Here is a 13897-nt window from a genome sequence, read left to right on the forward strand (position 1 = left end):
TTGTTGCGCACCCGCCCCCAAACACGTCACCGGTCGCTGTGACTATAAAGAGAAGCGCAGGGGAGGATAGCTCCCATCTGTTGAGTGTTTAGAGTGGACGGACGGGCGGTGTGAAGTGTGATGATGTCGGGACTGATATCTTGGGATTGAAGATGAAAACACATGCGTGCGTTCGGCCAAAAGGAATGAAGACATGCTGAGATGAAGAGTCAGTCTGGTTTCCTAAAGAAAATATCATGGATTATTTATGCCATTTTGCACAGATGACACTTAACACAATGGGATTCCTCGGAAAAAAAGAATGACAAACAGATAGGGAACACTTTTCAAATCGGAATTAAGTTATTTTCTTCTTAACTTGAAAACACCTTAGTTGTGAGCATCTATTTAAGCAGGAGTATGGATTTGTGTAAGGCGCTCCTGTTGTTCCTGATCTCAAACTGCGTTACAATGACTCTGTCGCTGTCCACCTGCACCACGGTGGACATCGACCACATCAAGAAGAAGCGAGTGGAGGCGATCCGGGGTCAGATCCTCAGTAAGCTCCGTCTCACCAGCCCCCCTCAGACCATTGGAACCAACCAGGTGCCTCTCCAGGTGCTGGCGCTGTACAACAGCACCAAGGAACTGATCGAGGAGCTGGGCAGGGACCGCCAGCAGAGCTGCGGTCAGGATAACACGGAGACCGAGTACTATGCCAAAGAGATTTACAAATTCAACATGATCAACGGCCCGCCGGAAAACAGTGAGTGGTCCCCTCCGTCCTTAGTCATACGCAGACAGAATTAAACCCAGAGGATGGTTGCGTTATTGGCACGCTTGCTGTGTGTGAACTATACCATGTGTGAGCCTGCGAAATCAATTACCCAAAAGTGTGCCCAATAAACTTCAGATGAAATAAACAGATAAATGAATTGAAATACGTGACATTCAACGTGGTTATTTAGTAACCTGTAAGTAAACGTCCAAGCAAAACAAAATACGGTTCGAGGCTACTTTTTTGTACTATAAATCAACGCTATACCCTTGAGATGAATCATAACTCAGTTCTGCGCAGCCTTTACGCGCGGCCGCTCCTGTGCGTGCGCAATTGTGCGCGCGATAGTGTGCAAGGTAAACAGTCTAATTGGAAAGAGCACCATTCCTCCTGCATACCTCACACCAAAGCCATGGGAACTCCACGCACGATAGTCTGACAGATTCCGAATAGGGAAAAATTCTCAGGCAGTTAAGTCTAACTCTGCCAACTTCAATAATTCATACCCAACTTTATGGCCCTGAATTTAACTACATTTGCCCACCGTTACCATCCCCAGTCTTTACTGGATTGGGCGTTTATTGGTTTGGGCGCAATGGTTAAAAGACCTTGCTCGTGAATATTTGGATTTTCCATATAAACTCAAATTAAATGATTGTTCCCTTAATTCCAGGTTTAATCGCATGAAAACAAAGCAGCAGCCAAGCCAAAACGTGTGCACGGGTTAGATCTCACTGGTTAGAAGTGGATCTGTGTGGTGTAATCAGGTGCTGCTCGGCAGCTGTTTGGACTCTACCCTACAGAGACTCCCTTGGCTCCTGCAGAAGTCTCCCACCGGATTCAAACACGTTTTTATGGGTTCTGCGAAGTGCCCCTGACGCTCAAAACACACAGCTCTAAAACGGTGTTCACGCACGGGTCAGAGGTAGCCCCGACCTCCCAACACACACTGAGCTCTCAGGAATAGCATCAGCAAATGGCCCGCTGCCCAGGAGGACGTATACATTACCCTGTCTGTCACACAGTGGCCCCTGTGGCGGTCTGTTGTCCCTGAGCAGGTTACCTGAAGAGTGTGTGTGTGTGTGTGTGTGTGTGTGTGTGTGTGTGTGTGTGTGTGTGTGTGTGTGTGTGTGTGTGTGTGTGTGTGTGTGTGTGTGTGTGTGTGTGTGTGTGTGTGTGTGTGTGTGTGTGTGTGTGTGTGTGTGTGTGTGTGTGTCCCAATAACGTGGATTGCCAAAATGGATTAAAAAAATAATGGGGTATTCTATTTCATTTTCCATTATGCAATTTCCTAAGAAAGCAAGGACTGTTTTAGTATCTGGGAGCGTAATGTCTGTCACCGCAGTATTACTGTAGAGGCCATTTTCTATTTAATCTAATGGCTTTTACATCCACTGTTTTTGGGATAGGAAAGTCCAGCTTTTACTTTTGTAACCGAGTTAGGCGGCTTGGTAAAAACAGAACACTTATCTTATTCTATAACTATGAGTAAAACCATATATTTTGGATGATTGGAGATTGAAGAAAAAGGCTGACAGAATGAGAGTAATCTCAATGTTTTGCATCACAAAGTGACTTGTCAATCATGGGCCAACTTTTGACTACATTTTCCAACACTTTCTAACCTAGAGACATGATGGGTAGTAAAGTACAACACATATTGCCCATTTACTCAAGTTGTCTGTGCCTGCTAAGGACTTAAGAGAACAGACTCCTGAAGATGAGGGAGAGTACGGTCTTTCCCCTCTTTTGAATGTTATGTTTGTGTAGTCAGTGAATAACATTGGTCTAACACTCTTATAATTGTCATAATTCCCTTGTGTTCTCCCTGTGTAAGCCCTCTGCACCCACTGGACACAACCACGTGGTGCCTGACAGCTGGTGCCAGGCAAAGAAAAAGATTGTAATGTTTGGGCGATAAGGTCATTATTCATAGGCGGTGTAAGGATAAAGGAGACCTAGGCCAAAAGAAAGTGAGGACACGGCAGTGTTGCTGATACACAGACTAGTAGAACGATGATCTCATCCCAGGAAGAGAGAGAGAGATAGAGAAAGAGAGGGAGAGAGAGAGATATTTCTGGCCGCTGCCGTTCTTTCCTCTTTCTCTTTGATTGTGTGGAAAAAGCATGAGTCCTCCTTAAGGGGAGAGCTCCATCAGGAGTCTTGCTTAAGGGGAGAGCTCCATCAGGAGTCTTCCTTAAGGGGAGAGCTCCACTGTGAGTCTTCCTTAAGGGGAGAGCTCCATCAGGAGTCCTCCTTAAGGGGAGAGCTCCATCAGGAGTCTTGCTTAAGGGGAGAGCTCCATCAGGAGTCTTCCTTAAGGGGAGAGCTCCACTGTGAGTCTTCCTTAAGGGGAGAGCTCCATCAGGAGTCTTCCTTAAGGGGAGAGCTCCACTGTGAGTCTTCCTTAAGGGGAGAGCTCCACTGTGAGTCTTCCTTAAGGGGAGAGCTCCATCAGGAGTCTTCCTTAAGGGGAGAGCTCCACTGTGAGTCTTCCTTAAGGGGAGAGCTCCACTGTGAGTCTTCCTTAAAGGGAGAGCTCCATCATGTTGCTGAAGCCCCTCCCACTCACTGGCCCTGCCCACTACCTACACGTGGAGCCCAAGTTTCACACGCAGCACAGCAAGACCCCGCCTCCACTCCCCTAACATTTCACACTGTGTGTGTGTGTGTGTGTGTGTGTGTGTGTGTGTGTGTGTGTGTGTGTGTGTGTGTGTGTGTGTGTGTGTGTGTGTGTGTGTGTGTGTGTGTGTGTGTGTGTGTGTAGGCCGTTTGCTTATGACAGTGTTTTTATGTTGTTATTCAGAAAGATCTCAGACTACTAGACTAGTTACAGAACACATTGGCCTGCGGAAAAACTGTAATCTTATCATAGCTGGCGTACTTGACGACTAATCCAATCAAACATGAACCATTGTTTGAAATCAGTCACAACGATGCGCAGAAAATACAGTCTTCCTTCCAAGAAAGCTTTGACTCTCCTCAGTTATATGAGTCCTTGAATTCTGTAGTCTCAGCGCTGGGCTGGCAGAGGAGGCCCACTAAGCACCAGCCTCCACAGCTGGCCAGCACCTGCCCCCGTCCTGCTTCCTACTGCCTAGTGCTTACCCTCCACAAGGCTCTGGACGGAGCGACAGAGCGGCTGCCCCGCGGGCCACTGTGGAAACCACACCGAGGGGAGGGGCACTCCGGCGTCCAGCAGGGGGTCTTCTGTGTGACGTAACCGGTGAGGCCGGCCTGCTCCAGACGACATTGGGCAGCCAGCCCAGACATGAGAGGAGATAAGGGGCCGGGGGCAGGGGTGTGAGTGGGTGGTGCCAGAGGGGGTGGGGGCGGGTGGGGGCGGCAGGGAGAGGTGTCAGGGTCAGACAGTGTTTTCACGAGGAGCTTTTAGAGCCGCGGTCAGACTTCCAGGCCAGTGTTAGCGTTGGATTCCTGAAGTCCATCCATGGGCCAGTAAATAGGGGAAAGTGAAGCATCTTTTCCGGGAGCCATTCCTCAACCACCCGCCAACCGTAGTTCAATCAGTGGTAGAAGGTTCATGAGGAAGACTGTGTATAACATCATGAGTATTAAACATCATCGTCATTATTCAGACTATTAAGGTCCAAGAAAAGCTCTTCTGAACAGATTTGATTATTGCAATGTTTATTCGTTCCTTATAACAAAAAGCAATCCCCAATGACTCTGCAACACAGAAAAAATGACCTTTGTATCCCCAACGCGAAATCCCTGCTAAAACCATCCAATTGAGGGGGAGAGGAAATTAGGTAATCCAAAAGGAAACCAAGTGCTTGATTAGAAATAGAAATCTCGTCTCAAATTGGGGAGAAGTTTCCACGTTTTTCTTTGAGACAGGCAGGGGGTGAGTTGGAAGGGGTGAGATAGGAACTTTGAGGGGGAAGACTGAAGGGAAGCAAAAGCTGGCGAGTTTCCTTCCAGATTGTGTGATGGAAAAACTGGACAGATATCTCGACGGGATGCACTCATTGCACACCAAGATCGCCTTCTATAAATAGGGAAAGTGGCTGGAACTGAACCCCCCCCCCCCAAAAAAAGGGAAAAGCAACATGGAAATATCAGATAATCTCTGAGAGAACTCAGTGAAATAAAAATCAAGAGTCAAATGGATTACAGATACCGGGAGATGGGCCACCTCATGACACTTTCAACCTCCCTTTGGTGGAAGTTCTGTTAAAACAAACCTTTAAAACAGCTCGTGATTAGACAGGTAGCTGACAGCTAATAAATACTAGCTAATAAACGGGGTAATAATGCTAAAGTTAAAACCAATACATTAGCAATGTCTGGCTTGGCTGTAAACGTCTCTTTCCTCTGGACTCATTACAAGCCTGCCGTGTGCTTATTTCACTCAACAGGGCCTGTGCTCAGTCTGTTAGAATAATAACCATTTTGTGGTATTACAGTATTAAAAAAAACTCTAACGTTTTTCAAGAGTGCTGACCAACAGGAAGTCATTTAGAGAGAACTCATACCACTGCTATTGCTGGTCTGCTGGTTCCAATACTCTCTCTTTCTCTCTCTCTCTCTCTCTCTCTCTCTCTCTCTCTCTCTCTCTCTCACTCACTCACTCACTCACTCACTCACCACAGAACCTCACACTTCATTCCTAGTGGGTGCTGACTGTCATCTGATGGGCAGATCCCTTGTCACCAGGGAGACACCCTCCCTCTGCCCTCTCAGACACACCGAGGCAGAAGCCTATTGGTCCAGGTGTTACTGGTAGACTGTTCCACCATGTGCCCCAACATGTTCCTAGCCCAGATGCCCTTGGCTTGGCTCCTAACACCCAGGAGCACCTGTTGGTTCTCCAGCACGGGTGAAGGAGGAGGAGGAGGAGGGGGAGAGGGAGGAGGAGTACGCAGGCCATCTCCCTCCTCATGCCTTTTGCTTTATCAGCGCATGGGACATTTGGTTTTGATTTCATGATTCGTGATCAGACTGCACACAAAGCATGAGCAGATGGAAGTGAGGCTGTGGTTCTCTACCCTGGGGAGGGCTTAGGAGAATACCTAGAACCACTTTCTGTGAAACATCCGGATCGCTAGTGTCAGATCCATGACAGTGATCAAAATCAGCACATTAATATTCACTGTAAACACATCCAACTGTGTGCAGGCAGGATAAATGGAAAAACGGGCCGTGATAACAAACACAATGAGGTCACTGCTCAGGGGGACGTGATCAAAATGAAAGAAAAAGGTTCCCCTCTGGTCAGAAAGCAGATAATTTCATTTATTCAAAGGAAAACAACCCTTTTATTGAACTCATATTTAACAACTTTATTGTATGTTGTACGTCATGGCACTTAATGTTTGTTGTATACAGGGAATGGGTTAACCTAACAACTGTTAGTGCTTGGCACTGACAATTGGAACCTCCTTACTGTACTGGATATATTGTTTCTCTTTCTTCTTCTGACATCTTTGGATGACAGTGTCTGCTCAGTGCCTTAAATGTAAATATAAATGCAAAAGCAAACAACCCTTTCATTCAACGCATTTTCTAACAACCCAGGTGTCATTTTGTGTGTTTTGCCATAGACGACCTGTGCCCCAAGAGCATCACCTCCAAGCTGTTCCGCTTCAATGTGTCCGAAATGGAGAAGAACTCCACCAACCTGTTCCGGGCCGAGTTCCGCGCCCTGAGGATCCCCAACTCCAGCTCCAGGAGGAACGAGCAGAGGATCGAGCTCTACCAGGTACGAGTCCGGCCCCCCAGTCCAGCCCCCCGAGTCTGGTCCACTAGTCCGGTCCACCAGTTTACCAGTCTGTTCCCCCCAGTCCGTTCGAACAGTCTGTTACCACCAGACCGGTCCCACGGTCTGGGACCGTCCACTGAAGAGTTCTCTGCGTCGTCACCTAAAAGATGATCCCGTTTCTATCAGGGCTCGTTACGACTGCTGGCCAGCTGATCCTTATTCCATGTGTGTTTCTTTTCCCTCGAATGGCTTTTACATAACGATGAATTTATGAGCTCGCTCCAGCCGATGTGGAGTTACTCTGGAATCGACATTTTACGCTTTCTTCTTCCTGGACCGTCGCTCTCCATCCGTTTCCCTGTCCTCGTCGCGTCACACCGTCGCACGTCCGATGAGAGACATACACCGCTGCACCTGCGCTTTCTGTGTGTCATGCGTGATGCTCTTTTTCCGACGGTTGTGTGCTCCTAGCGGTGTCTGTCTGGTGGACGTCTGCACGCAGCGGCCAGAAGGATGGATACTTGCCTCGGTTTCCTCATTAATCCCCCATGAGAGACCGGGAGCGATGATCGGGTTCCAACATTTCCTGCCAGGGAGACAAGCGTCTCCGGACTGCATATACCGCCTCAGAGGCGGGCTCTGGCCGGGGCCTAGCGCAGCCTGTCAGGCCCCCAGATTGTTTCCAGGGGCCCCGAGGAGGAGATAGAGGCAGGGTCGGGCCCCGGGGGAGGTAAGCAGAGACGCTCGCCCCCACACTTTAGCTCGCGAGATGATTGGCAAGGGCAGCGTTGGCAGCCCGCAGGCCCCCTGCTCCCAGCGGAAGCCAGATTAGATGCAGACATTGTTCAGGAACCTGGTTATCCCCGCTTGGGCCGTGAGGCTAAGCGCCACGGCTACACGGCCAAACACTTAACTCTCTGTGAGATAAGCCTCTTTCTGCACAGCGAGTGCGCCGTTGGTTCCGGTCGGAGGTTGTGATTCTGCGAACGCCGCCGCTGTGATTGAGCGCTCTGAAAGCCCGGTTCAAACCGTCATGAAGATTCACAGCCGTTATTGATGGCTCAACGTGTTGATGGATCACTGCACCGCTGCTAGCCTGGTGCTGTATGGCCCTGACTAGCCTGGTACTGTATGGCCCTGACTAGACTGGTGCTGTATGGCCCTGACTAACCTGGTGCTGTATGGCCCTGACTAGACTGGTGCTGTATGGTCTGACTAACCTGGTTCTGTATGGCCCTGACTAGACTGGTGCTGCATGGCCCCGACTAACCTGGTGCTGTATGGCCCTGACTAACCTGGTGCTGTATGGCCCTGACTAGACTGGTGCTGTATGGTCTGACTAACCTGGTTCTGTATGGCCCTGACTAGACTGGTGCTGTATGGCCCCGACTAACCAGGTACTGTATGGCCCTGACTAGCCTGGTGCTGTATGGCCCTGACTAACCTGGTGCTGTATGGCCCTGACTAACCTGGTACTGTATGGCCCTGACTAGCCTGGTACTGTATGGCCCTGACTAACCTGGTACTGTATGGCCCTGACTAGCCTGGTACTGTATGGACAGACCAAAAACGATGGAATCCCAGCTGTAGTCTGAAGTATGAACTAGCGATGGGAGGGACAGACAGGGTCCCATTGGCAGCAGGGTAACACACAGGCATTAACTTGCAAAATGGGGATAACAACACAAGGACTCACTTTTTCCATGAAGTGAAGACATTTGGCCCAGGGCGTCCTGGAGAGTCTAGCGCAGACAGCTCTGGCTGCATTGTCGTCTGGTTGTGTGTGTGTGTGTCTGAGCATGTGTGTGTCTATGCATGTACATGTGTGCGTGTGTGTGTGTGTCTATGTGTGTGTGTGTGTGTGTGTCTGAATGTGTGTGTGTGTACATGTGTGCATGCGTGTGTGTTTATGTCTGTGCATGTGTGTGTGTGCATGTGTACGCGTGTAAATGTGTGTGTCTGTGTGTGCATGTGTGTGTGTTTGTGTGTGTGGGAGAGAGACAAAGTAAAAGGGGAAGAGGAAAGAGAGCATTCACACTGACAATGTGCATGCATGCTGCCACGCGTGTGTCTGCATGCATGCACAGCCACCGCATGCACCACACTCTGCATGTCCATGCATAACAACGCAAGTACTAAGCGAACTCATTGGCAGACGGCCTCACACTGCGAGTCTCCCTCACCCTCCTGCAGATCCTGCAGAAGGACGACCACATCGCCAAGCAGCGCTACATCGGGGGCAAGAACGTGCTGACCAAGGGCACACCCGAGTGGATCTCCTTCGACGTCACCGAAACGGTCCGGGAGTGGCTGATGTACCGCCGTGAGTTGGGACGCCTTCCGGAACCTTTCCTCGACAACAGCTTTTTATTGTGGCACATATCAACGTCGCCGGTGCCATTGGCTGCCGTTAATAGCTCGACTATATAAAGAGCAAGTGCCTGTGGGGTTGGGGGGGGGGAGGAAGTACCTCTAACTCATATTCCTTCGGTATGTATTCTACCCAGAGACCAATCTGGGCCTGGAGATCAGCGTGCACTGCCCCTGCCACACCTTCAGCCCCAACGGGGACATAGACGAGAAAGTCCATGAGCTGCTGGAGGTCAAGTTCAAAGGTGAGGCTCCCTCGGATGCTCCGGCTGGATGGAGGCAGCGGAGGCTGACGTCACACCGGTCTGTGTTCCCTCGTAGATCAGTGACAGAGGCTAGGACGGGTCGATTTGGCCAACAGCTGTTTATTGGCTGACCTGCTATCCCTCTGATCCTGGATCAACCTCAAGCCCAAAGGAAGGTCTGGTAGTGAGAGATGGAGGTAGAGAGAGGTAGAGAGAGGTAGAGAGAGAGAGATAGAGAGAGAGAGAGAGAGAGAAAGAGAGAGAGAGAGAGAGAGAGAGAGAGAGAGAGAGAGAGAGAGAGAGAGAGAGAAAAAAAGAGATTGAAAGAAAGAGAGAGGTTGAGGGAGGGAGGGTGAGAGGATGGGTGAAAGAGCGAGAGTGAGAGGGTAGAGAAAGAGGTAGAGAGAGGGAGCGAGCGGTAGAGAGAGAGGAGAGACAAAGAGCATGAGAATACAATCGGTCTGGTATCTCACTTAGCGTTGGGGCCCCGGGTCCGGGTCTTGGGAACCCTCCCCTGCCTGGCGGGGCCAGGAGGAATGTGCTGCCACGGTGCTCAGACGCTTGGCTGCGTGCGTGAAAGAGAGGCGTCCACAGGCGGCGTGCGTCTCTCCTGAGATCCTCGCTGCTTTAGCTATCAGGGCCAGAGTGGATGAGCAGACACACGAGCCGAGGGGGGAGATGTCTGGGAAGGAGGAGCCGAGGTCCCCGCTCTGGAGTCTAGAGAAGAATGAGGACTAGGAGGAAGCGTGAGACCAGGGTTAGCCCCCTTAGTGAGGATCTCCTCAACTCCAGAGTCTCGCGTGTCTTTCCTCTTTAATTCCTTCTGTGGACAGGGTCATCATTCAGTGCGACTTCCGTCCCTGACCTTTGTTGCTGCTACTGTTGGAGTCCTGTTTTAGTTACCTTAAGAGAGGACGGGGGAGTGGTGTCGACCCCAAGCCCTCATGGCCTGACCTGACCACCTAGAGTACCTAACCCTTACCTACTCCGTAACGACATGCTCCTGAATCCCCCCTCAGTTTTTTGGTGTTAAAGCACTGCAATCCCATAATGACGAACTAATTGAACCGGGACCCCTTGCAGCTATGGAGCCGGAGTACGAGGAGCAGGTCCGCCTGGACATGAGCCGTCTGAAGAAGCAGCAGAAGGAGGTGTACCCCCACCTGATCCTCATGATGCTGCCCCCTCACCGGCTGGACGCCCAGTCCTCTTCCCGCCGGCGCAAGCGGGCACTCGACACCAATTACTGCTTCTCGTAAGAAAACTTTTCCAAACTCTGGGGAAACGTAATACATTAACTCGTGTTTTTCCCGCCCTTTCTAAATTTAGCACTTTTTCATAGCAACAGCAGCTGCGCTGGAAGCTGGTGGACGTTACGGCAGCGCAACGGTTGGATCGCTTTGGAATGAGATGGGATGGCGGTGTTATGGGTTATTTTAAGAAATACAGTTTTTGACACAATGTGTGTGTAAATATACTTATACAGTTATTCCATCATATTCCTTACCCAGTGTGGGTAACAACATTGTTTTATTAACAGTCCATAAAGCAACGCTGGTCAGTCCAACACTGAACACAATGCAGGCTACTTCATACGCGACGATGTGGGGCAGCAGGTTGAAGTTTAACCGGTCTCCATTTTAAAACCTAACCCTTCTGTATTTATGGGCCTTATAAAGTACAGCAGGACTTCACATGATGACACACACATTCCAAGCCATAATCTTAGTGCTGCTTTTTCACCTTATAGTAACCAGGATTCTAGAATATTAACAAGGAGGACGGTTTCAAATTCTAGAATGTTGGACAAGTACCAAGATGGTCCTGAACAGGCTTGAACTCATTCGATCAAACTTCAGAACCCTGTGATTGAAACCCTCCTATTGGCTGCCTCCAAATTCTAGAATAATAACAAGAATTATTGGCCAAAGAGTACAGAGATGGCGGCTTGGAATGCACTCTTGGAACCACAGATGAGGAGATAGAAACCTTCCTACACCCTTAAGATGCCTGCTATACGAATGCGAGATCCTAGGTTTGATTTGGCTCACGAAAGCTCCTGCATTCCTCAGGCTGCTTCTCCTCAGTGTACATTACACCGGTGGAGGAAAAACTGTGGAGTCTGCCACTGGTCTTTTCAGGGGCCTGTCTCTGTATTGTCAAGCATTCAAATATGGCCCCGGTGACCTTGGAGCCGGTAATACGAGCCGCCGTTTCCCACTCCGATGGAGGGGAAGGAGACGCGCGGTGGGCATACGCAGGGCTGGTTGATCAGCTAGCCGAGCGTGGCAGAGGCGTCAGCCACCGCAGAGTACAAGTCAGGATCCGTTCAAAGGCTCGCTGGTAAGGAGGGCTCCCATCGTACGCGCAGCGGCCTCACCTCTGAATTCCCAACCAGGGGCTGGAAGGCAGCAGCAAGGCATCTGGCCCGCCTCCAAGAGGGAAAATAAGGGCGCACCTTCAAGTGGAATTCTTTTTTTTTTGTTGTTGTTGCTTTCCAGACCCGTCTCTCTTTCTCTCTCCCCCCCCGCCCTTGACAGTTTCTGTGATGCCATTGGCAGTGAAATGTACACAGTTCGTAATAGTAATAGTTTTTTCCTGAAACTCTGAAGTGATCTTTTCTTCTTTTTCCACATGCTTCTCCTCTTGCTCTCCTGCAGCAACTACGAGGAGAACTGCTGCGTGAGACCGCTCTACATCGACTTCCGCCAGCACCTGGGCTGGAAGTGGATCCACGAGCCCAAAGGCTACTACGCCAACTTCTGCTCCGGCCCCTGCCCTTACCTCCGCAGCGCAGACACCACCCATAGCTCGGTGAGGACCTCTAAAAAAGAAACAGCCGCCAATCCACTTTTAAAGCATGCCACTGTTTAACCGCCCCACAGTCTAACCTCGTCACCGTTTAACCGCTCCACTGTATGGGGATGAAACCACATTGCGTTGCTCACTGACGTCTTTGGCCGTGTTGGGGTCGGCATAGCTTAGGAGGTACGGCGGGTTGCCTTGTAACCGGAGGTTGCTAGTACGAGGGGACCCTAGCTGAGGGTTCGAGGTGTCCCCCCACCCCAACTGCTCCTGACGAGCTGGCTGTCGCCATGCATGATTGACTCTGCCGTCGGTGGGTGAATGTGTGCATGTACCGCAAGTCAATTTGGATAACAGCTTCTGCTTGGGGTGCCCCGGTGGCTCTTTGGGAAGAGGGCGTACCATTAAGGCTCAGTTGTGATCGCAGCCCCCTGGGTTTGAAGGTTCTTTGCTGCATGTCTTCCCCTCTCTCTCCCATACCTTCCTGTCTAACTCTACAGTAAAAGCCTGCAAAAAAAATCGTAAACGAAAAACTGTCAGCTAAATGTGAAGGTGTGTTTGCCTTGCGTCTCCGCAGCTCCTCAGCCTCTACAACACCCTGAACCCCGAGGCGTCCGCCTCGCCCTGCTGCGTGCCCCAGGACCTGGAGCCCCTCACCATCCTGTACTACGTGGGCCGCACGCCCAAGGTGGAGCAGCTCTCCAACATGATCGTCAAGTCCTGCAAGTGCAGTTAGACGGGAGGACCCCGGACCGCCGACCGACCCTGACCAAGAGAGACCCCCCCCCCCCCGACCCCCCAGCCCCACCCAAGTGCAGTTAGACGGGGAGGACCCTGGACCTCTGACCGACCTCGACCAAGAGAGACCCCCCCCCCCACCAACCCCACCCAAGTGCAGTTAGACAGGAGGAATCCAGAACCTCAGACCGACCCCGCCCTTCTCCTCCCCCAATCAAGAGTGCCCCCCCCCCCCCCCCCAGCTGATCTCCCGGGTGGGGGGTGGGGGGAAGCACCACTCAGGAGGGATGGCAGGAGGGGGACGGGATGGGGTGAGGGGGGTATGCTGCCCCCTTCACGAGTACCTCTGTCCACCTCCACCCAGCCGATCGCCCACCGTCACCTCATGTTGCCTCTCCCTCTCTCCCTCCACCCCTCTCCCTGACATGGAAACCCGTTAGATAATGAGAAGAGGCCCGCAGCTCGACTGAGGTCTGATGGCATGAGCATGAACGCAATCACCTCCCAATGACGCTCTCGGAAATCCTAGAGAGGACGTCCGGTCGAGTTTGTCTTCCCTGCTCGTTTCGCATCTCCAAACCGCTTGTACCTTTGTGTCGTCGCAACAGAAACGGGCATTCCACGCCACAGACGTAATGACAAGAGGACCTGAACATTGTCCTCTTCCATGACCACTGCAAACTCAAGGACTGAGGCAGTTGCAGTTGTAAACGCCAAACTGACACTCCATGTGGACAGCAAACTCTGTATGGTGTATTAAGTATTTACAAGAAAAAAGAAGCAAAAAGGGGTAAATCAAACACTAATGTGTGCTCAGAGTGAAACACATCCCTCAATCTACGATGCATGACCCGGACACGGAGGACATACACCCTGTACACGTTACCGTGGCATCGTTACCATGGCGTCGTTACCATGGCGTTGAGTGCGCTACATCATCCCTACACTGTTAACATAGGATTCATTGCTGTTGAAAAAATAAATCGTTAACTAATTATCTTAGGGAAAAAAGACAAGATGCTGGAAAATGTGTTTGGTTCAAAATAGTGTTGTCGTGATTTTGTTTACGTCCGTCATGCAAAGTGTTGGCGTTTCCGATGACAATGACATCATGTAGTTGGGATCTTCATGAGGTCACTAAATGTTTTTCTTGTTACTCTTGGAAATACTTTTTTTTTATTAAAATATGGACAGTGTTAAGAACACTTTTGTTGTGCTTGAGTCGAAGTGTTGGAGTGCATTAATTGAAAAAACCAAAGA

The 13897-nt window shown here is 50.5% G+C and overlaps 1 protein-coding gene across 1 annotated transcript; it reads left to right on the forward strand.

The window, feature by feature from the left end:
* The first annotated feature begins 92 nt into the window (after nucleotides 1–92).
* Nucleotides 93–12639, forward strand: LOC130382969 (transforming growth factor beta-3 proprotein-like). The gene is made up of 7 exons (XM_056590939.1): nucleotides 93–745; nucleotides 6322–6479; nucleotides 8673–8802; nucleotides 8987–9094; nucleotides 10178–10349; nucleotides 11755–11908; nucleotides 12477–12639. Exons 1-7 carry the CDS (start codon nucleotides 400–402, stop codon nucleotides 12633–12635), a joined length of 1227 nt encoding a protein of 408 aa, XP_056446914.1. The 5' UTR covers nucleotides 93–399; the 3' UTR covers nucleotides 12636–12639.
* Nucleotides 12640–13897: the final 1258 nt, after the last annotated feature.

Source organism: Gadus chalcogrammus, chromosome 5 (assembly GCF_026213295.1).
Source record: "Gadus chalcogrammus isolate NIFS_2021 chromosome 5, NIFS_Gcha_1.0, whole genome shotgun sequence".
Taxonomy (NCBI): domain Eukaryota; kingdom Metazoa; phylum Chordata; class Actinopteri; order Gadiformes; family Gadidae; genus Gadus; species Gadus chalcogrammus.